The sequence below is a fragment of the Podarcis bocagei genome, assembly GCF_964188305.1.
Source record: "Podarcis bocagei genome assembly, chromosome: 16".
Classification (NCBI taxonomy): Eukaryota; Metazoa; Chordata; class Lepidosauria; order Squamata; family Lacertidae; genus Podarcis; species Podarcis bocagei.
Window position 1 is genome coordinate 25,644,867 of NC_138142.1, and position 23,369 is coordinate 25,668,235.

General features: G+C 45.8%; 1 protein-coding gene and 1 long non-coding RNA gene across 2 annotated transcripts; one reads left to right on the forward strand and one right to left on the reverse strand.

Annotated features, from left to right (window-relative positions):
- The first annotated feature begins 709 nt into the window (after nucleotides 1-709).
- On the forward strand, nucleotides 710-22,759 carry MEX3A (mex-3 RNA binding family member A). The gene is made up of 2 exons (XM_081174574.1): nucleotides 710-1,375; nucleotides 19,986-22,759. The coding sequence occupies exons 1-2, from the start codon at nucleotides 793-795 to the stop codon at nucleotides 21,089-21,091; spliced, it is 1,689 nt and encodes a 562-aa protein (XP_081030700.1). The 5' UTR covers nucleotides 710-792; the 3' UTR covers nucleotides 21,092-22,759.
- LOC308575738 lies at nucleotides 1,858-9,913 on the reverse strand. The gene is made up of 3 exons (XR_014002933.1): nucleotides 9,288-9,913; nucleotides 5,261-5,363; nucleotides 1,858-3,653 (listed from the first exon to the last, which is right to left on the reverse strand). It is a non-coding gene; the product is annotated as an uncharacterized lncRNA (long non-coding RNA).
- Nucleotides 22,760-23,369: the final 610 nt, after the last annotated feature.

The window sequence follows — 23,369 nt, forward strand, 5'->3', positions numbered from 1 at the left end:
CTCCCTCTTCCTGAGTGTCAGTTTCACGCTGCAGCCAGGGAATTTAAAACAAAAGAGACTTCTCTCGCTCTCCCTCCGCCCCTCTCCTGCTGTTGCTGGTGCCGCGATCGACTCGTCCTGCTCCTCGCCGGGACTCAGGCGCTCCCTTCACCGTGCCTTTTGCTGGCTCCTTCGCACGCGCGCGCTCGGGGGTGACTTGGGGGCTTTTCCATCCCGCCGGATTCCCTCCCCCCCGCTCCTGCCTTTTTTTTGCCGTCCCCCCCCCACCCCGACTAGCTCTCTCTTTCTTTCTCTCCATCTCCACACCCACTTCGGCGGCCAGGCGGGGTCTGCGCGACAGCACAGCAAGAGCATTTTAAAAAGAAAAAGGGGAAAGAGAGGGGGATCTTTGTGCGCCCAAGAGCCACACTGGGCAGAAGGGATCAGGTTACAGCAAAGGAAGCGAGAGAGAGAGAGAATCGGCAAGAAAGAAAAAGAGAGGGGTCGGGGTGAAGGGGAGGGGGGAGGGAGAAAGGGGGCTTGGCCAGCAGGGAAAAGAGGGGAGGTGGGCGGGGGTCTCTCCCTCTTTCTCTCGCCTCCCCCCTACCTCTTTGTGCCTCTCCCCCCTCCTCTCTAGCAGGCTCTTTGTTTCCCCCTCCTCCTCCTCCTCTCCCACCCACCCGCCCCCTCCTCATCCAAGCGGCAGCAGCAGCAGCAGCAAAGGCAGCAGCAGCAGCGAGCCCCATCCTCATCATCACCATCCCGCCGCCGCCGCGCCCCCCCACCCCCCTCTCTCCCCAGCCTTTGTTAGCCATGCCTAGCCTGGTAGTGTCAGGGATAATGGAAAGGAACGGGGGCTTCGGGGATCTGGGCTGCTTCCCAGGGAGCAGCAAGGACAGGGCGCTGCTGGAGGATGACCGGGCGCTGCAGCTGGCCCTGGACCAGCTCTGCCTACTGGGCTTGGGGGAGCCTTCGGCCGCCGCCGCGCCCTCCGCCTCGGCCCTGGGGGTCGGTGGCGGGGCGGTGGAGGACGGCAGCAGCAACCAGCCGGCGCAGTCCCCGGCGCCGCCCCCGCCGCAGCAGCAGCCCCAGCCGCCTCAAGCGCCCCTGCCACAGCCGCCGCCGCCGCCGCCTCCTCCTCCTCCGCCAGCTTCAGCAGCGCAGCAGCAGCAGCCCCCGTCGCAGGCGGCTCCCAAAGGCTCCTCGGCGGCGGCGGTGGCCGTGATCCCACCTCCGCCGCCGCCGCCACCCGCGCCCCCGACCGGCGCCGCCGAGGCCGGCAAGCTCTGCGTCCTGTACAAAGAAGCCGAGCTGCGCCTCAAGAGCAGCTCCAACACCACCGAGTGTGTCCCGGTGCCCAGCTCCGAGCACGTGGCCGAGATCGTGGGCAGGCAAGGTGAGCGCTCCGCGCGCGAGAGAGGCTCGCCGGACGGGACTGCAGTGGGGAGGGGGCCGCGCTCCTCCGCGTTGCCCATTGTCTGCGCAACCCCAGCCCGCCCGCCAGCAGTGAGCCCACACCGCCTCCCGGCTGGCTAGCTGGCTGGGCAGGCGTTGCGCCGGACGGGGGTCCTTCTTTCTTCTTGCGCACCCCCTCCGCTTTCTCCCTCTCTTTCTGTTCTCCAGTCTTTGTCAAGTGCCACTCCCCCCTCCGCTCTTCTTCCTCCCAGTTCTCACTTTCTCTCTCTCTCTCTCTCTCCCCACCGGTTCCCCCCTCTTTATCTTTCTTCCTCGTTCCTTCTTTCCTTCCATCTTTCTTTTTTCTTCCTCCCGCCCCTCCTTTGTCCCGAGTCCCACCGTTCTCCCCCTCCACTGATGTTCGCCTCCTCGCCCTCCCTCCCTCCCTCCTTCCTTTCTTTGTGCCTCCAGTAAGTCTTTTCCTCCTCCTGCTGCTGCTGTTGCTACCGTCGCTGCACTTGTTTTTCTGGCCTCTTCGCCGCCCCCCCCCCCGCCACGTCTTTCCCAGTTTTGTCTGAGAACCTTCATCCCAGCACCCCACTTCTGTCTTGTCTCCCACACCCCATCTCACGTCTTTCCTGCGCTGGTGATGTTGCCCTTCTCTTCCCTCTTAAGTTTTCTGCTCCTTTCTTTTATCCGGCCTATCCAGCTCTCTCCCTGCTGCACCCCCTTCTTCCCCGTCGCTCCTGTTTCTTTCAGACTTTCCTTTATCCCTCTTCTTTTCCTCCACCCGCCATCTCTCTCTCTCTTCTCCCCCCTTCTCAAAAAAGTTCAACTTGCCCTTTCCTCTAGCCTCGCAAAAAAACCCCCACTACTCTTGTTCCCACTGAGACACTTAATGTTGACCTGCCTTAGAAGAGGGGGACATCAGTGGATGCAAAGTTAAATAGTGTTTCACACACCACACCCCCACGCCCACTTCGTAGCTGCCTTTGCTTTGTATAAATCATTTCCAGGGCCACTTGCTAGATTTTCTCATCTCACACTTAAGATGAATAATGGCCACTGCAGGGGGTGGAAATGGGGGTGGGGTCCTTCTCCATCAGGCATGGGGGGGGGGGAAGGCAATGGATGTCTTTTGAGAAAGGGTAACAAATCCATACATTTTACTAGCCACACAGTGCATTGTAGAAATAAAAAGCACTGGGGATTCTATCGCTCTAAGCTAGATAATAAATAAAATGCATTAAATTTATAGGAGGGGAAAATGGCAGAAAGTTCCCTTCTCTCTGTGTGCTTTCTGTCTTGTCTTGTCTCTCGCTCTGTTTTTCAAAAATGGAAATGCAAAATCTGAAGTGCCCCCAAGACACTGTGAAAACACGCCTGTTACTTTTAATTGCATCCAGATCTATATTGTATCTCTCTGGTCTTACAAATATTACAGTCTCCGTCTTGAAGATTTGGTGCACTTGCCATTTTCAATGGGCTGGTGCTAGGGGCTGGTGCTAGGGACTCGGTGGGGAAGGCTGAGAAAATCCCCCCTTTTGTTGAGTGCATTTCTGGAAGCAAAAGGGGGTGTGGTTCTCTTCTGGATTGTAATAGTGGCTGGTGCGCAGGGCTGTGTGTGTGTGTGCAGAAAGGAGGCGAATGCTTGGAGCCTAATAAAGGATTGAAAAACAGATTAATGAAAGTTGAACTTGTTATAGAAATATGTGGCCTGTGTTTGTGTGCGTGCTTGTGTAGAGACGACAGTTTATGTTTTAGAAGCCCTCCTTTTGTCTTCATTTATGCACACTTTTCTATCCTGTAGCTTTTTTTAAGTGGTGCTCTCGCTACATGATAGACAACAGCTGAGAGCCCTAAAAAAAAAAATACACCCCATGTGTGTGTTATGTCCTATCCATACCCCAGGAGGAAGATGGCCAGTAAATTGTCTACCGCCCCCCCATCTTCGTCAACACAAAGGTGCCAGAGTCTGCTAAAGTTGCCTTGTTTCAGAAGGGGGGGGGTCTCCACATTGAGTTGTTGTTGTTGTTAATACTCATGTGTGTGTGTTGTCAGCCCTGGAGATGTGGTTGCAACTCCCAGTTGTATGTATCACAATGGGTGGGGAAGTTTTATAGGGCCTCTTGGGAGGGAAGAAAAAAATGGGGTTTCAGTTGTGAATTGTGTGGCAGAGGGGGGCAGGATTATGGGGCAGAGGAGTGAAAAGATGATTCACTGCAAAAACCAGAGCCATGTTATTAGAACAATGGAGCTGGCAATGGCAGGTCTTCCTCCTACAAACAAAACAAACAGTTAGAGACTTTGGGGCTCAGCAGCTGGGCCCCTGCAGCATAGAGATGAGTCTTCACCCCCATATCCATGGGAGCAACACCTTTCTGAGACTGTATCAGCACTCACCTGATTGTAAAGCCACTATCTCCAACCTTCCCCAGGGAATAAACCAAACCAAACCTTTCCTCCATTCCCAAAGTCAGTTAGAGTTCATTCAAAACCTCTGCAAAGAAAAATGGGGGGGGGGAGAGAGCAAGGTCGCATGGAGCAACACATGAAAGGGTGGGTGGGTGGGTGTGCACCCACCAAAGGTGCCCACCTCTTCCTCATCTTGTTCATTGTCCACATTGACACACTACCACAAGTCTTGTTTTGCCCAGGTGCTCAACACTGGTGGCGCAGGCGAAGAACTGGTGTGAGGTGCATTGCAGCGAAAGATGGGCCTCTCTTTGTTTAATTATGCTGGGTTCTTAGAGGGGGTGTGTGGAAAGGTGTGTGTGTGTTGTTTTTAAAATAAAATTGCCTTTTAAGCCAAATCCAAAATGGAAGGGTTGCATACCTGCAAAATAAGATGCTGCTGTTGTGTTCTCTGGGGTAACCCTGCTGACCCACACTCGGCAGGCGAAGGGGGTGTGTGCAGGGCATACGGCAGTGCACTTAGAGAAGGGCTGGCGGAAACTAATGGTTTTTCCTCAAGAGGAGAAGTGGGCTTCCTCCCACAGTTTTAGAACCGTAATAAACAGGTATGAGACAGCTCCTCAGTTCACGTGCACCAGCACTGCTCAAAATCTTTTTGTTTCTTTTATTTCCCATGGAGTGGGACTGCTTTTGCACTGCCCCAAACCTGAAACTCAAAAGCAGATAAACTAACAAGGCCTGGGATAGAAGTCGCAGTGTCTGCATCGCTCAGGAAAGGCTAGGTTCCTGAAGGCTGGCTCTGAAAAGGGCTCCACCACATCCCCCTTCACCTCAACAAAGAAAGGGTTCTCAGCACCATTGTTCTTCATGGGGCCTGCTATTGGGTATCTTTGGAAAATCTAACCAATCAATTTTGCCAAAGGCAGATACCATGGCTTCCAGCCTTTTCTAAGCACACTGCTCTATACCGTGCCAATAACACACACACCCTCTGCCTATCGAGTGTGGGTCAACAGGGTTACCCCAGAGAGCACAAAAGCAGCATCTTGTTTTGCTACCACGAAACCCTTCCATTTTAGATTTTGCCACAGAACAGAGGATTACTAGAATATCTACTGGCTTGAAGTCTTCGAGTGAGTGAGTGAGTGAGTGAGTGAGTGAGTGAGTGAGTGAGTGAGAAACTAAATTTAGGCATGGCTAGTTGAAGCAGAAGATGGGGGCTATTAAAAAAAAACTACTGGGGTATAAAAATGCAAATATTCAGCTTGCTCAAAATAAATGTTTGGCCTTTATTAATCTACTCCCAGGTTAAATACAATCATGGTTTTCCTTTGCTTAAGTAGCTTTCTTCATCAATCAAAGCATAGATTGTTAAAATATCCAGTGTTGGGATGGCTTACCATCTATGTTAAAGGGGGCCATTCAGTGACATTGCTAAACAGCATTTTTAATTAGCAGCATAAATACCCACTGATTTGCCTCCCTGTTGCCCTTGAAAGTACATTGACAATGGGGTTGATTTCCATTCCCACATCCTGGGCTTCAGGAATAAAGAGTCCAGGAGTCCTCCATTCCTAAATGTAAAAATGAAAATCAGGTGTAGCTATTTTTGATGAGCAAAAACTGTGGACCCCCCGCCATCTAGGTTTTTGGGAAAGGTACCCAAGCATGGATCTGTTTTGTGCAAAAGGCACCATGAGAGGCAAAGTTCTGCTTGGAGCATATGCACGCTCCATGGAAACTGTGTTTTTAAAAGAGCTGCTTGTATGCTCTCGACTTAATCATGGAGCAAAACAACGCGGCCCTTCAAGTTACGGGATTTATAAAGGATGCAAGATAAGTTCATATTCTGAGTGCAGGCATCTGCCAAGGGCACTTTATTTAATTATTAATTCTTTAATTATCCATCCTGATCTCCACCCTATTCCAGCTCAGCAGCTCCTGGGCAGGGAAATAGTACATAAGGAAAAACAAGGTGTTAAAGATATACAAATGCACAAAAAGCAAATGTTTGTGGAAACAGGTTCAATTTACCAAATACCTAGTTAACAGCCATTGAGGAGTTTCAAGCCTTTGGGGGGAAATACATTTTATAGACATTTTATAGAAAAACAGTTCCATTGCTGTGAGGCAACCCTCCACGTAGCCTTTCTGCATGGACTTGGTGCATAGACAGTGGGCGCTCTGGGTTGGTCTTAAAACTGGTGATGGAACATGAGACTGAATGTGTTATGGGCTGAGCTAAATGTTAGGAGAATCATGCAGTACAACCCTCTGTCCCTTCAGAATGAAGGTTGTGTGAATCTTGAGCATGATAACATGTAACATGTAAAACCCCTCCCTGTGGAAATCTAGTATGTAAAGGAGAATGCCTTCTTGCTGGCATGCTATGGGTTGTAGTCAACTAAGTCCTACTCAGTAGACCCACTAAAATTAATGACCCTAAGTTAGTCATGTCTAGTAACATAAACATGGCTACTCTGAGTAGAACTAGCGTTGAATACAACTCTTTGTCTTTGCATTGCATCCATTTAGTGAGCATTTTGAAGCAGTATAGCTCTTTATCTGATCACATAGATCATCTTGGATATTCAGGTGCATCAAGAACAGCCAAAGAAGGACCTCACTATTTTTTTAATGGGGACTGCTGGAGCCATCATGAGATGCATGACTTTGAGTGCAGGAGGCCTTTGTTCAGCCCAATGGATTAATGATGTGGTCATAGTGTCATGTAATACAGTATATAGAGAGAACGTTTCAGTCAAAGTGGTGGAGTTATGTGGAAAGCTGTAACTTCATTGACTTTTAGCAGAAACCATACTATTGGTGAAATTATCCTCCTTGGCATTGTGGATGAAGGTGGTAGCACTATAGCCCCGCCCACTGCAAGTCAAAACCCTGATTTCTCTGCACAGCATAATGGGTGGAGCATGCCAGGCTGTGAATGATGCTTCAGCCAGCCAAAGTCACCATGGTTTGGTCTTAGCTTTTCCCCACACTCACTTTTGCACATACCTGCACCAGTGATTTATATACCATGACCTAAATTTAACAGGAGCCACCTCTTCTGCAGTTGTGTAGTATGGCAAATAAATTGCTAAGTTTAACTGTGGTTGTTCTCCTCTAGCACAAAACCAGAGAACTTCCCATAAGAATCCTGGAGCTTACTCCTGTGCAACACAAAGTGGATTGAACTGCACAAATAGCAGGGTGTGGGACATTTTTAAAAAATGTTTCTAGACCTCATGATTGCAACAAAATAATGCTTTCTTCTTTAACAATAATACTTAGGATTTATAAAGTGTTTCAGTTATGTTACCTTGGTTATCTTTACAGCAACCCTCACAACTAGAGTGGGACTCCCCTAGTGCTATTTGAGGGAGAGGGAGTTGCACCATTACTATGCTGGCATGAGCTGGTGGAAGTTGCAGTCCAAAAACACCTGGAGGGCACCAGGTTGGTGAAATCTAGTATAGAGAGTGGAAAAGGGAAAAAAGTCACCAGTTCTAGACAAACTTCCTGGCATGTCTGTGCTGGAGGAAGGTGTCTGGAGAAGTTTTAGAATGTTGTTGTTTAGAGGCTTGCAAAATTGGCATAATTTTGTACTTGGCTTAATTAGACCTGGCTTTTTTTTTCTAGTGCCAAGACTCAGCTCTAGAATGCATGTGGTAAAAATGGATGAAAGTGCTGTTGAGAAGGTGCAGGGAGCATTTCCTTCACATATGTAAAATGCATTTCCTTTGACAGTGAATAGTTACGTTGTCCTTGCACATTAGGGATTGGTGAAGGGTGTATTCCAAATCGGCAAGTGGCGTTTCCAGCAAATTTGAATCCTGAGACCTATTTTTCTAGAAATTTAAGTGGTGCTCATGAGAAAAAGATAGGCAAATCTTATTTCAGGTTTCTATACGTGTAAGGTAGAAGTGAGGAATCTCCAGCCTGGAGGACAAATGTGGCCCCTAAGCCTCTATTTCTGGGACTTTTTCCACAGGAGCCAAACTCTCACTGGCTTTGTTTTGTACCCTAAGTGTTTTAATGCCTTGCTGGAATGTGTCCTTGAACTCTAATAATGTCTCCTCCTTGCTTCAATGAAAGATAGCAAGGGGTGTGTGAGCGTGTGAAGAAAATACCCTAATGTACAAAAGTAACATTTGCATTTGTTTCTCACCCCTGGTATATCAGATCCCATGTGTCACAGCAAGGAAAAGATAACAGTACAGTACTATTGCCTGCTTCACACCTTATTATTATTAGGTATACATGCCAAATTTTATCACATGTATTTCAACAAATGTAACTTTTTTGACGATAGTAAGTCCCAGAAAGCTGATTTTTACCAGAGTCTCTGAGTCACACCTGAGAGCCAGTTGCACATCTTGAGGAGAATTCTGGATGGTTGTTCATATTGTAACATAGCAATTCCCAACTTGCCATTGAAAGTATATTCACCAGAAAGCTGCCAGTACTAGCTCCTGAATGAGACGGTTCACACATGGTAACAAATCAAGTGAGGAATTGCATGTGTAACTGGGTCGTCACAGGCAGAACCTCCATTTCACCTCCCACTATCTTTAAACAATACTTGCCAGTTTATACATTTCAGCTGCCAAACTTCAAGTGTTCACTAATGAAGTGTATGTAATGTACGTGTATCTGTGAAGCAAAACCATGTGTTTGACACTTAGGTTTGAAAACCTGGGTTTGTCACATGGATAATTCACATTTGTTAAATGTATGTGTTTTGAGGTGGTGGTTGTTTAAAACAGGCCTCCAACACTTATGGGCCTGGAGACACACTGGGAAATCTCAGAAACCCATGGACACCACAAAATATTCCTTTAATGGAAGAAAAACTGCTGATACTCAGAATACCTACAGCAAAGCAAAACATCTACACACACTGCAAAATAAGTAGAATTAGCAAAAAAAGCAGGCAAAACCCCACCCAGCAATCAATTCCACTGGGAGTTGTAACTGTGAGGGGAATTTGTGGCCTCCTAAAAACTCTCAGCACCCTTAACAGGCTACAGCTCCCAGGATTCTCCTTGTTTATAATGATATCATAGCACTTTAAATGTATGGTGTGGATTCGTCCTCAGTCTGCCTGAGAGAAGCCTGTTGCTTTGTATTTTATACCATTCATTTGTTTTAGTATTTTAAAATTGTGAACTGACTTGGCAGCAAGTCGGCATATCAAAAGAAAGAAAGAAAAGAGCATAGGGTTGTCAAGTGTGAATCAATTCTGAGAAGAGGTCCTGACAGAGAATTCTGAGGGTGGACTAGCTTCAGCAGGGTGGGGCTGTTATTTCCTTTACCTTGCAACTTTAATTTGGTTTTCTCAGACCTCTATACGTGTCTCTGGCCCTTTCTGAGTCTTTTCCTCAGCTCCCATTTATTCAGCCCTCTCCCAATTCTCTATAGAAGTTGTGTCCTGAGAGGGTTTGAGAACATAAGAGTCCTGGGACCCTCTTATATTTTCATTTTTACCTCATGTTTACCTCATGTGGAAGCACCACAACATCAGAGGCTGGATCACAGTTCCCTTCCAGAAGGTTCTGAAGGGCCAAACCAGTCCCTCAAAATTGCCCACAGAACATGATAGCTGGGTTTTAATGGCATTCTTGCATGCCCGTATAAGAGAGCCTGAGTGAAACCAGCTTTCCCAGAGGGCTTGGCCCTTTTCATACATTTTTTTGTTCACTAATGAGCACATGGGGTGTGTGTGTGTTTGTATGTATCAAATTCATAGCCTGCCCTTCCAAAGGGAGCCCAGGGCATCTCACAGAAATAAAATTACATAAGAACAATTAAAAGCAGCACACATGACAGGCAAAAGTAAAAACTTCATAAAATTATCAGCCAAAAGTCTGGACATATAAGAAAGTCTTTAGACGTTTCTTGAATTCAAGTAAAGAGGGAGACGTCCTGATTTCCCTTGGGAGGGAATTGAGAGGGTGCCACCATTGAGAATGTCCTGTCTCTGGTTACACCCTGCAAGCTCCCCGTGTTTTGAGGTAATCTTTTCAGGGACCTATGCATGTGCACCCAAACACATACAGTGGTACCTCGGGTTACATACGCTTCAGGTAACATACGTTTCAGGTTACAAACTCCGCTAACCCAGAAATATTACCTCGGGTTAATAACTTTGCTTCAGGATGAGAACAAAAATCATGCAGCGGCAGCGGGAGGCCCCATTAGCTAAAGTGGTGCTTCAGGTTAAGAACAGTTTCTGGAACAAATTAAGTACTTAACCTGAGGTACCACTGTATAGGCTCCTCTCTGGAAAATGGAGAGTCACAAACCACATGTTTAGGAGGCTGTACAGTGGAACCTCGAGTTGCAGACGTAATCCATCCTGAAGGCACGTCCACAACTTGAAGCGTTTGCATCCAGAAGCACTGTGTCTGCGTATGCGCACGGTGCGATTTAGCGCTTCTGCGCATACGTGAGCGGCAAAACCCGGAAGTAACTATTCTGGTACTTCTGGGTTGCCACAGGACGCAACTTGAAAAAACTTAACCTGAAGTGGACGCAACATGAGGTATGACTGTATATGTTTGGGTGCAAGAGCATAGGCCCCATGCAAGTGATACACTTCCACCTTATGAAAACAGCTCTTGTCTTCCTCCAGATGGGTTATGAAAGAGGTGTCAGACATAAAGCTTTATTGGGATGTTTTAGGGTCCACCCCAACTGCTACTCAAATGACTGAAATATATTTGGGGCTCAGAAACTGATAGAAAGAGCCTCTCATCACGCTGCCTTTCTTGCCATGCACTCTAAAGCAGCATTTTCATACCATGACCCATCTTTAATTCTAACCTGCAACTTGGGATCCATTTTTCTTTTTTCTTTTCACTATACTAATTTCATTTTAAGGTTGTATTTTCCTGTTTCTCTTTCTCCTCACCATTTTTCAGGCTCTCCCCATGTCTTTCTGCTTTACCTTCTAATGCCCCACCCTCTTTTTTTTCTTAGCTAATAAAAAGGGTACAGTGGTACCTCAGGTTAATACTTAATTCGTTCCGGAGGTCCGTTCTTAACCTGAAACTGTTCTTAACCTGAAGCACCACTTTAGCTAATGGGGACTCCTGCTGCTGCCACGCCGCCGCTGCATAATTTCTGTTCTCATCCTGAAGCAAAGTTCTTAACCCGAGGTACTATTTCTGGGTTAGCGAAGTCTGTAACCTGAAGCGTATGTAACCTGAAGCGTATGTAACCCGAGTTACCACAGTATTGTGCTTAGAAGATGCAAACCTCCAGCCTAAAAAAATCCCTGGAGAGCACAGTTCTATAAATTGACAGGTTGGGCTAGCCCCCATCTTTTTGGAGGGGGCCCAACAGGATGCCATTAATGGTCGTGCGACCTTCTTGTCAGCAAACTTGCCCCAAGAGCCACCATGCAGCAGCATTGAGGAAGAAAAGCAGCAGCCACCACTTGGTCAGTGCTTGCCTGTTCTCCTTCCAGGTGGTGGTCCCCCATATTAGGTTTCTTCCTTCTTTCATGGTGGCCAAAATTGAGCCTGGTAGGCCCAGCCCTCACTATGTCCCTTCGAGGGCTAGAGCAAGGGGGTGAGGGTAGCTGCAGTGGCTCTTCAGCACTGAGACCACTCATTCACTTGAGGTGGGCCTGGAAGTCTTGGGCTCTACCAGAGGTCACCAGCTCCTGATGCTGGCTGAGGCAGTCAACTTCAAAATTTTGTGCCTCTTTCAACCCCTTGGCTGCAACCTTTAATTTAATTTATCCATCTATTGAAAACACAAATAAAAAATATCCAAAACAGTTAACAAAAGCATAAACAATCATCCTAAAACATTAAAAAACATGTAATGCCAAAGTGGAAGAATTCAAAACAATATGCACTACTGTAGATGGTGGTATGTGCTAAATGAGTATTAATAGTCAAGCAATATCTGAGTGGACAGTATTTATTTATTTATTTTGACACAGGCTAAAACCACGGCCAGCTCTACTATAAGGCAGAATGAGGCATCTGCCTCAGGTGGCAGAAGCTGCTGAGTATCAGCAGCTCACAATTGCTTTTCTTTAATTCCCCTTTGTTGCCACACGGCCTGTTCTAGGCCCCTTAATCTGACCAGCTAACCTGTCACCAGTGCTGAAGTCAGATTTCAGTGTTAGTCCAGTGGCTTTTCTATACATTGAATTGGGAAGGGGCACCATCTTGTTATTTGCCTGAGGCAGCAAAATTTCATAGGTCAACCGTACCAAAAACATAGTATGGTCATACTCTGAACCTATCCATGCAGCTCAATGCAAAGCATGTTTCCTTGGAAGTAGTATTAAGTGGGATTTACTCCCAAGTAAATGTAACCATAAGTTGTCTTCCCTGTGTGCTTAGCTTTTTTTCTGTATGTTTTGTTTCCTTGTCTTTTTCCTTTGCATTTTGTGTTCTTTTAAAAAACTCAAAACACCTTTATACCGAAATAAGTGCAAAGAAAATGGTGGCAGTGTCATGGTGTGACGGTGACCCACCTGAAGCCAGGATGTGACCCACTTGAGGGTTCCTCTGACCCACCAGATGAAGATTGATGCTATAAATTATTAAGAACAGATGACATGCAATAATTGTTCAGTGTTGTTTGTGTGTGTGTGTGCACGCCATTCTTGAAATCAAACTAGGACAGAGCCCAGAGGAGGACCCAGGCACTACAGAGCAGGGGGCAATGATTTTTAGTAGATCATTGGAAGAAGATGTTGCAAAAGCGTTGCAAATGCGTTCTTTTGCAAGATAGAAATGAAAACAAAAGCTATATATTCAGTTCACCACTTTTTTAAAAGTATTTTGGGGTGGGGGAAAGGAGCCTCACCTATTTCTTTTCTGTCAGCTGGGCTACAGCAGCTAGTCACCTGGCAACCCTAAACAGTGGGATTATTAATTTGGTGTCAAATCCTGGTGGAATTGACTTATTTGTGCAGACTGGGGGGAGGGGGTTAAAGGCCTGACCTCCAGGTATCTGCTCAGTGAGTGAATAAACACATTTGAAATCAACAGTCCTGGGTTAAAGCATGAAAGCTACAAAGCAGTGTTTTGAAAGCTCTGCTATCATACTGGTATACACACCAGAGATCTGCTGCAACTCAGTGGCAGACCTGGTTTTTGTTTTTCTCCCCGCTTAACATACAAATTAGTCAATGTTTTACAAACAATGGATCTTGTGGTAGTCACTGAGATTATTCCACTAGGAGAGGGTTCTTTTTAAATTACGGCTTCATTTCCAGAAGAGATTAAGGCCATTGCTCTGGATAGTGTGTGTGTATTCTGTGTCATAGTAACTGCAGGTCTGTACCAAGATAAACTGTATTCTGCATCCTGGCAATGCAAATTTGAGTGACAAACTTGCTTCATTTTACGCAATTTATTTCACCATTTTACTCTTGGGCATTCTGCTGCCTCTTGTCATGGGAAGGAGCTATGGAGGACTCTGATGTCTCCCAACCTCTGAAAACTTTAACCAGCAATTTGCCAACCCTCTGAGTTTCACTCTGAAGCAAATACTCATAACCCTAACAGCCAGAAACTTTCTTTAAAAGAGAGAGAGAGTGCTCAGATTCTTAGGAATGTTAATTTGCACCTAATACTGTATGCTGCGCTTTTGCAGAATCACAGTGCACAAGCAGCCCCAATACCTCCATCAGGTAATCAGGTCCAGAACTCCCACTGAGACCAGTGAAGTAACGGATGCCCCACTGAGGCAGGCCCAACTCATTCAATGTTTTCCATTGCAATACAGTAGATCTAGAGCCAAAATAGATTGCCAACTTGAGTGCCTCTTAGTAATGTGAACAAAACCACGCAGGGGCAGACCAGAGTGGGGAGTGTGCACTGAGGAGGAAGAAAAGTCCGTGAATGAGCATGTAAAATTTCTAGCAAATTCAAGCAAACCTTGGTTCTGCAGATCAGACAGGCTGAGAATCTAGGGCAGTAGGAAATTGTCTCCTGAAGCTCAGCTTAATTCAATTTCCTCCCCCCCCCCAAACAACCCAACGCCTTTGCCTCAGGACCCCTCCCCCTATACTTTGCACCTGCCCAAGCTTCCTTTCCTGTTGTCACCCCCTCCCCTTCCTGGTCGGGCATGGAAAACATGTGTCCAAGATGACCATCCCGACAGCGACACACCCACTTTCTACTGTACTGCGATACATTCAAGATCCGCGCCTGGCTGCTGCTGCTGCTGCTGGCAGTGCCGTTTTTTCATGCAACAACAGTTTACACTGGCAATGCAGTGAGGCACAGATATTCCAATGGTTGGCTGGCGATCTGTAGCACATGCTTTAATGATAATAATAATAATAATCTTCATCATCTCCAGGTTTTGTTTAGCTTAACCCCTCCCCCCCAAATGTGTTAACTGTACAGCAGATATATATAACCTTTATTTATTTTTACAAAGTCTGTAGGAGCATAATAGGATTCCCCCCCCTTGCCTAGATATGTTTATTTCATAAAGGAATCGTTCTAATTATTATTCAGCCTGTGCTGCAAGCCAGGGTTAAGATTTTCAAGATGCCCGCCTCTGTCTGGCCAAGTAAAGGGATTTTGATTATACTTTGTAGAATGGATGCACACCTGAGATATATTCTGAACACTGAGAAAAATGAAGTGTGAACATGACAAACAGGTGTTTGAAAAAATCATGGTAATATCAGGGTGCTGCAACCTCCCTAGGATCGCCTCAGACTCCCTATCTATCTGGCTTTGTTTCAGTGTCAAGCAGCCCACAATATAAATCAAGACATACATTCCCTCACTCACCAAAGAAAAAATGGAAGTCCAAACAGCATTGGCTAAATTATAAGTATTTGCAAGTAACTGCTTTGAACCTATGAACAATTAGATCCTTAAAAGAGTAATCTTTAGCCTTTCCAGGCTGGAGACAAGCCTGTAACATGCCATGTAGGATCGCACTGCTGATTTTCACCTTCCTGTTTATTTCTATGAACAGAAGAAGCTGCCTAATGCAGAACCAGGTCACTAGCCCAGTGCTGCCTCATTTAACTGGCAGTGGCTGTCCCAAGGTCGCAGGAAAAGGCATTTCCTTTCTTAGCCACCTAAGGTTTGTTTAAATAGAGAGGTCAAGGAGTTGAACTGGGATCTTCTGCATGCAATGCTGGTGCTTTACCCTTGAACTGGGCCCCTGTCAAGCTGGTATCATCCCCTCTGTTTGTCTCCTGTTTGATTTCATCCTTCTCTCTATCTTTGTATCTCAAACTCACTCTATCTCTCCCCACCCCCTTGCAACTCCAAATTTACAAGGAGCAAGAGGCTGGGATCTGACACAGGGCCTTTCCCATTATAGCATCCATCCTTCGGAATTCACTGCCTGGGAAAATCCACCAAGCTATTTCCTTTGTTCTTCCACCAACCTTCATACACACAAAACCTTTCCCAGACTATTGTTATTGATGCTGAGTTTGTTTATCCTGATTTTGACTGGTGTTTGTGTTTACATTAGGTTTCATAGTGTACTTCTGTAGACAACATTGTGCAGGAAAACAGGGAAGTTCCTGCATAACTGCAACAGCTTTGCTCTCCAACTACAGGAGGACACCCCCCCCCCTTTGTCATTTCACATTTCCACCTGCTAAACATGATTAAACTGATCTTAAGTCTTTATTTTTAAAGACTTCAAATTGTACATCAGAATGTATAACCTAACAATTGTTCTGGCTGTAGGTACGAACTGACTGTGACAGATTGCTTGTGTCCCCATGTGCATGCATTTATTAGTGCATTTAAGTGCACTTGTTCGGATGCAATTGTGGAGAGTCTTGACTTCTAAGAGAAGAAACATCCTTAGAAGGCAAGATAGAGACAAGCATGGAGTTCATGAGATTATTTTAAAAGATATTTTATGCAGCAAAGTAACTTGTGGATTTACAAAGATTGGCTTACTGCACTATTGTGTCAAGTAAAAGGGTTTCCGCCTTCATTTCTACCTGACATGCTAGGTTTCTATGTGCAGGGAGCATTCAGTTACATGAGCTGCAGCCTGAAATGGTACAACCTACTTCATTTAGGGCCAAACTTGACATGATGGCAGCTATTATGTGTGTCCTGACCTAGCACTACCCCAACCACATAGGAGCAGGAATGGGGGTGGGGTCTTGTTCTTAAAATGGGGGCAGGGCAAACATGTGAGCCCCCATCTTGCAGTGTGCTTCTCTACAGCCTCTCTCCCAGCTCCAAGTAGAGAAAGTTCAGCATCCCTTACCTCCTTTTGCTTTTAAACTTGCACAGACACACTCACTTGATACATAACAGGGATTGTTTAGTGTTTAAATATATCATGCTCTTCCCATTGCATCTATATTGGCCCCAGGAACAAGGCCTAATCATACAGGTCTTCATGGTCATTTGAGATGTCCAGAGAAACAAACAATTCAGATGTGCACACAATTTCTCTCACTTTCATTCTCCTAGTGGTGCAGTAATAAAACTGCTAGCTAAGCAGGCTCTGGTATGGTTTCAAACTAGGTGAGGGACCCTGTGCTGAGATTTCTACATTGCAAGGGGTTGGACTAGATGACCCTCGAGGTCCCTTCCAACTCTATGATTCTATGAATGTTTTTTTCTCTTTGCTTTTTGGCATGCTGGAACTCAAAAAGCTTTGCTATATGGCTTGTTTTCCTTAATTAACAAGGCCCGTAATTAACGAGTTCTTGTTTAGAAGTGGTGGAAGATCCCACAGCTCCACTTGAGGTTGAGAGAACATCTACTCCACCAACGTATATTGGTTTTATACCAATTTGGTTGTCATGTGTCCCTCCCCACAAAAACACAAAGTACACTATCCTAGGAATTGTAGTTTGGCGAGAGAGTCTCAAACCCCTATATCAGAACTACAAATGCCCAGAGCATGGAAATGACTATAAAATCCGTTCAAGACTGTACTGCAGATATGTTCCGAGTATGGATATAATGGGTGGGAAAACCTACCCCAACAATTCAGTCCAAATTCATAGCAGAGGAAAACAAGCTCTGAAACGGTTACGTTACAAAAATCGAGTTGAATTAGTAACTTGGGCCACATTGCAGGTGTGCAATTACTTGGAAAGGGATTCCATTTTTAAGGCTTCTTTGGAGTATGGGGGACTTTTAACACAGCAAATTTGTTCTTGCAAGCATTCCTCCATCAAGTCATGTTTGCAGCTCCGCACCCTATTCATTCCACTTTGAGGCAATTTCCTGGGCCATGGCAGAAACAACATACATGACAGGGTGGCAAGCATTCACAAGTCCAGCCCTGCCAGGCAAAACCTAGCAAGAAAAGTTAACAATTTCCCTAGATCACTTCCACGTGCAAAGAGGTTGGCATCGATATTGTCTTCAGCTCACCTACTACTCAGTAGTGTGCTTGCTTGGGCTGGGAGAATGGGGCAGAATCTGCAGGGATGTGTACTTCTTGCGTCCTTCATGTAGGGGTGGTCTCCCCTCCCTCCAACTCTGTTTCAAGAGGAAGGGTTCCCTCCATCTGTCTGACTCTGCGGCACCCTTTGTCCTGTTTCTGGGCCAGTCACAGCCTCCCCCACCCATGGTTGCCTGCCTGCCTCCTTTTGTCTGTTCCTTGATTCCCCCTCCCCCTTTCCTCCTCTACGCTCTCCTTGTCAGGGTCCCTTTTGCCTTTTGGTCTGCAGCGTCTCCCCTCCTCTTTTTTATTTTTTACCCTGCCTGCATCCCTTTCTCCCCCCTCCCCAGAGAGCCTTGTACAGCAACATTTGTCCCCAATTACATCTCTGCCTTGGTTTCCTTCCCATCTGCGCCCAGCATGGGCTTCCCCATCCTTTGTCTCTCCGTCTCCATCACCCCTTTGTTTCACCTTTCCTGTTACACGAGGGCTCTTTCATTGCTCTTCCTCCCTCTAGCTCCGTTCAGCCACTACTACCACCACTACTACCCATTAAATCAGGGAGGGCCTCCGTGTCTATCTTAGCTGAACACATCTGGGAAGAAGAATCGGGTCGCCACTGTTTTGTCTCCTAAACAGGCCCTGGACGGCGGCAGATTTTCACAATGCAGATTCCCGGCCCCAATGAAATTGATCCTTTCGGTGCAGTGAGAGAGAGAGAGAGAGATCAGTCCATTAGGGGCAGCATTCCCCCCTCCCCCCAACTGCACTGCATTTGTATCCTCCCAAGGCGCAAAGCAGCAGTGAGTGGGGCTCTCTGGCTTTCTGCCAGTGCTTGCCATCTAGACTGGGATTTCTGAAAACATACCTTACCTCAAGTCTTTCTTGGGATAAATTATTTATCCCAGTTCCATGAATACAGAGGAGGGAAGAAATAAGTTTTTGCCTTGGAACATCCTACTTTTCGTTTCTTTGTTTAATGATGTTATGCCATAAGGGCAGGGATGGGGAACTTTTGGCCCTCTGGGAGTTGCTGGACTACAGTTTCCATCAGCCACTGCCAGCAGAGCCACTGGTCAGGGATTGTGGGAATTGTAGTTTAACAATGTTCTTGTTCTCCAGCTCCCATAAACCCCCAGCCAACATGGCTAATAATCAGGTATGATGAGGGTTGAAGTCCAGCAACATCTGGAGAGCCACAGATTTCCCATCCTTGTTCAGTGGGATTTTCTTTTTTCTGCCACCTTCACTAGCATTCATCATACCTTTTATAAAATGCAGTTGTGCATGAAATGGCCTCATACGTGGGGCAAAGAATTGCATCCAGGTGATCTCTCCAAACTTGTGATTCCCAGTTGCTGGTATTCAGAGGTGCACTGGTTCCAATACTGGAGGTAGTACATAGCTAACATGCCTGGTAGCCACTGATCCTCCATGGGTTAGTCAAAAGTAAGGACTTAGGGCACTTACACCCAGTAGTTTATTGTGGAGTCAGTGCTTTTTACAGCATCCACATGACATCATCCCAATCAAAATCCAGTATATACCCCCTCCCCATTCCAGTTTAAACCAGATTTACTATGGGGGGGATTATAAGATTTTCCATAGAAAAAGAAACTAGAGATTTAGTAAGAAAGTAATATGGGGCAGCATTTTGATGATGACATCATATGGATGCATTTTGCCTGTGGGGAACAAATCATGGAATGGTAGCACTGGAAAGAAGAAATGTAACCTAGGACTCGGCTAGATTGGTAAAGAAAAAGCAATTTACATGTGTTGTATATGTGATATAACATTGTGCCACCAGATGGTGATGTGGACTCCCATTTTTTTTCTCTACCTGTTTTCCCTGTTTAAATTTACAACACGTTTAACTGAAACGCTTCTTTGATGTGTCTAGATCCAGCCCTAGGGGGGGGGGGAAATGCTACCTTACAGTGATCCAAGAGACTGTCTTGCTGGATCAGACCAAAGTGTCAGCTAGTCCGGTTCCCCACAGTGACCTACCCCAGCCACTGTTATTTGGAGGCAAACTATCTTTGAACATGGAGACTTGATTTTGTTATCATGGCAAATGGTGATTGAAAATCTCTCTTCCATAACTTTATCTGATCCCAATAAGGATTCTGTATAACATTCAACATGAGAGGCAGTCTGCCACTGAAAACTAGTTGCTGGGGAGGGGGCTCCTGCCTTCATGCCCTCCTTCCCATAGACTGGAATAGATGGATCTTTGGTCTGATCCAGCACAGGCTCTTCTTACATTCCTAAAGCCACATAGAATAGTGGTTATCAGCACACATTCCTCCAACAAATCCCCTTAGTTGTTGTCTGAAGAAATAATCTTCTCTGATGCCTATTAAAAACACTTCAAAACTAGTTTCAATCATAAAAATAAGGTGGGTCCTGATAATATACACTTCGTGTCAAAAGCCAGGGTAAAGAGATGTGTCTTCGGTATTCTCTGGAATATTGAAGGTGCCAGACTCACCTCTGTGGGGAGGGAGTTCCACAATTTAGGGGCTACCACAGAGTATGTTCTTTCCCATTTTTCCACATGGCGCATCATTTCATGAGCCCGTTAGTTTTCTTTTGCTAAACTAAAAAGCCCAAAACATTGTTTGTAACCTTTCCTTCTAGGGTAGTCGCTCCAGCACACTTATCATTTTGGTTACTCTTTTCTGTCCCTTCTCCAATTCTTCAATGTCATCTTTAAGGACTTTGTGGTGGCCAGAATTGTACATTGCACACATCCTCAGTGTCTTTCAGAACTGGGCCTACCACTAACTTGTATATCCTTTGTTTCTTTTCTGTCTTTAAAGGTTGCAAAATCAAAGCTCTGAGGGCAAAGACTAACACCTACATCAAGACTCCAGTACGTGGGGAAGAGCCTGTCTTCATGGTAACTGGGCGGAGGGAGGACGTCGCCATGGCAAGGAGGGAAATTATTTCTGCAGCCGAGCACTTCTCCATGATCCGCGCTTCTCGTAACAAGGCTGGCACCACCTTCGGCAGTGCTCCAACCTTGCCGGGGCAAGTCACCATCCGAGTCCGGGTCCCATACCGCGTGGTAGGCTTAGTGGTGGGGCCTAAAGGAGCTACCATCAAGCGGATCCAGCAGCAGACCAACACCTACATCATCACACCCAGCCGGGACCGGGACCCTGTCTTCGAAATCACGGGAGCCCCAGGCAACGTGGAGCGGGCCCGAGAGGAGATTGAAACTCATATAGCCGTCCGGACAGGCAAGATCCTAGAATACAACAACGAGAATGACTTCCTGTCCAGCAGTCCTGACTCGGGCATGGAGAACCGATACTCAGAGGCCTGGCGGGTTCACACTCCAGCCCCTGGATGCAAGCCTCTCTCCACCTTCCGTCAGAACAGCCTCGGGTGCATTGGCGACTGCTCTGTGGACCCTGCCTATGAGACACCCCGGCTGAATGACCAAAATGATTTCAATTACAGTTACCTCTTCCCCAACTATGGTGTCAACAAACAAGATCTGTATTATGGTGTGCCAGAGTCTGGTGCTCCTTTGTGGGCTGGGCAGGAGAACACCAACCCTGTCTCGGTCCTCTTCTCCAAGCAGCAGCGATCTAGCAATACGGGCACCATCCATCCCAACTCGCACCGCTCCCCATCCTCATCTATACAAGAGCCTACCCTCTCTGGGCTTCCTAGAAGGTCTCAGGGGGAGCCTTTGCAAGGGTTTTCCAAACTGGGTGCTTCTGCTGCCACCCGGACGTCCATCTCCAGCAGCCGGGAGTGCATGGTGTGCTTTGAGAGTGAGGTGACAGCAGCTCTGGTCCCCTGCGGCCACAACCTCTTCTGCATGGAGTGTGCCGTGCGGATCTGTGAGCGGACTGACCCAGAATGCCCCGTGTGCCATGCAGCAGCCACTCAGGCCATTAGAATATTTTCTTAAGAGAGAGAGAGAGAGAGAGATTGAGAGAGGGGGGAAAAGACAACATAGGGGGAACTGGAGTGGGTGACAGGACGGGAGGGAGGGGACAGCAGAGAGCGAGAGAAAAATACAGATATGAAATAATTTGAAGAATGAACGAATTAGGGGGAAAAACAAAATGAAATTAATTTAAAGGAGAAGAAAGAAATTATTTTAGGAGCAATGTAGGGTTATTTTTAAAGAAAATAATAAAGATGATGATAAAATTAAAATGGAGAAGCCAGGAATATTTGGGAAGGTAATCGCTACACTATAAAGCCTGTAGTGTCATTTTTAAATCGAGAAACTCTTTAACACACACGCAAGTGATTCTCAAGCAACGTGGGAGGTACGATGTGGTGGCATTTTGGGGCAGGGCCTGTGGTTTCTGCCAGCAACAGAGAGAAGTCATTACTGGACAGGTCAGGGGTCGTCTTCTCATCCCGCAAACCCAGCCTTGGTCTTGGTCTGAACGTGGTCTGAAGTTGCTGGGCCCTTCAACCTGCCTGGTGGATGAAAAGCTCAGAAAGAAGTAAATCAGGAAGGGAAACAAGAAAGAATAATGAGAGAAACCATCAGCCTCTGGGAACCTGATCAAACGAGGGCACAACTGTATTACCTCAAAACACTTAAAAAGAAAAAGAAGCAGCTAAAGATCTTTATATTCTTTTTCCTCTATTTTTTTCCTAAGAAAAAAAATTAAAATGAAAAATAATATTAGAGCCAGTGAAATGGGGAAATGGGGGTGTTAGAAGAGCCCCGAGATAAAATCCTCCTGGCCACCGTTTTATTTTTCCATTTTGAATCTTCTGAGCCACCACAAAACTCTTGAACTTTGATTTTTCTTTTTCCTATTCGAGCAGGGATTCATCTAATAAGAATCAGGAGTCACTAACAGGGTATTTCCCAAAAATAAACCCCCCACACCATAAATCAACGCTTCCATATTCCCACTCAAGGGGGATTTGGTGAGGGTTGACATCCAGGTTTCTGCATTTCGCTCCCCGCACTTGCCAAGCGATGCAATTTCAAACATTCATGCAAAAAGACAAGCCTTGTTTTTTCCTTCCTTTGTTTCTCTTCATTTCAACAACGACAATTTCGCACCAAAACCTAAGAAAGATGATCATGCAATACTGGCAGTGAAGCCCACTTAAAACAAACCCACAACCCGACAGAAAGCAAAAAATATATATATATACGAATTAACATGTTTATATATAATTTTGTCGTCTTTTTAAAATGGACCAAAACTTTTGTTACACAAAATCAAATAAAGAGATAAAATAAGAGTATATCCTTATGGACCAAAACCTCTTTTTGCTGTCCTCATCTGGATCTTCCTGAGGTTGCCCTAGTTTTATATATTATATTTTTTTCACAATGAAGCAAACAGACACATGCTCAAAAAAAGAAAGAAAAAATAATATTGAATTGCCTTGTTAAACATCCTTAATCATTTCAAGACATTTGACTCCTGCTTTTGTTACATAGGATACTTTATCAAACTGTTGGGAATTGGAGAGACAAGCGCTCAAACTTGCTTCCCTGCCAATTTCAACGCCCTCAGCAACGTAATGTAGTCAGGTTTTTTCAAGTTGCTACATGGATGCCAAATTGCCAAGATTCAGAGGGGTGGATTAAAAATAACAGAGTTATATGCATTAAGTGTGTGCATGTGTGTATGTACACACACACATACACACACACACGGTATATGCTCTCCTTCCCATTCCCGTTTTTACATATGCTTACACTTCTTGGACCTTTATTTAGAAGGAAACGTTGGAAACAAGAAACTTTGCAGCTTCTTATAGATGGTTCTAGAAGATGAGAGCTTCTCAATTTTTATCCTTGTATGATACGTTGCAGGAAACATGACTTTCATCATCACATAACATGCTTCCTGATGGAAGCCATCCCCTCTTTTTCTTCCCCCCGAATACTGTCCTATTGATTTGTCCTACATGGCCCTCAAGTCATCCACTGACAGGGCTGGGTGTGCTCTTGTGCTAAACAGAATCCCTTCAGATTCCACCCCAGATTTTGCAAAAATTATTTGACATAGCTGTTAGCCTTGGGAATCACAGGGCTATCTATGTGCAACACCAAAGCTTAATCCCTTGGCCAGAGGAGGTTGGGCTGTGGCTACATATACTCCCTCCCATGTTGTCCCATTGGGAAGCCTCCTTGGATCCTGATTTCTCATGATGCCAAATTCCACCTCTTATACTTTATCCCTACTTTCAGAGAGTACACA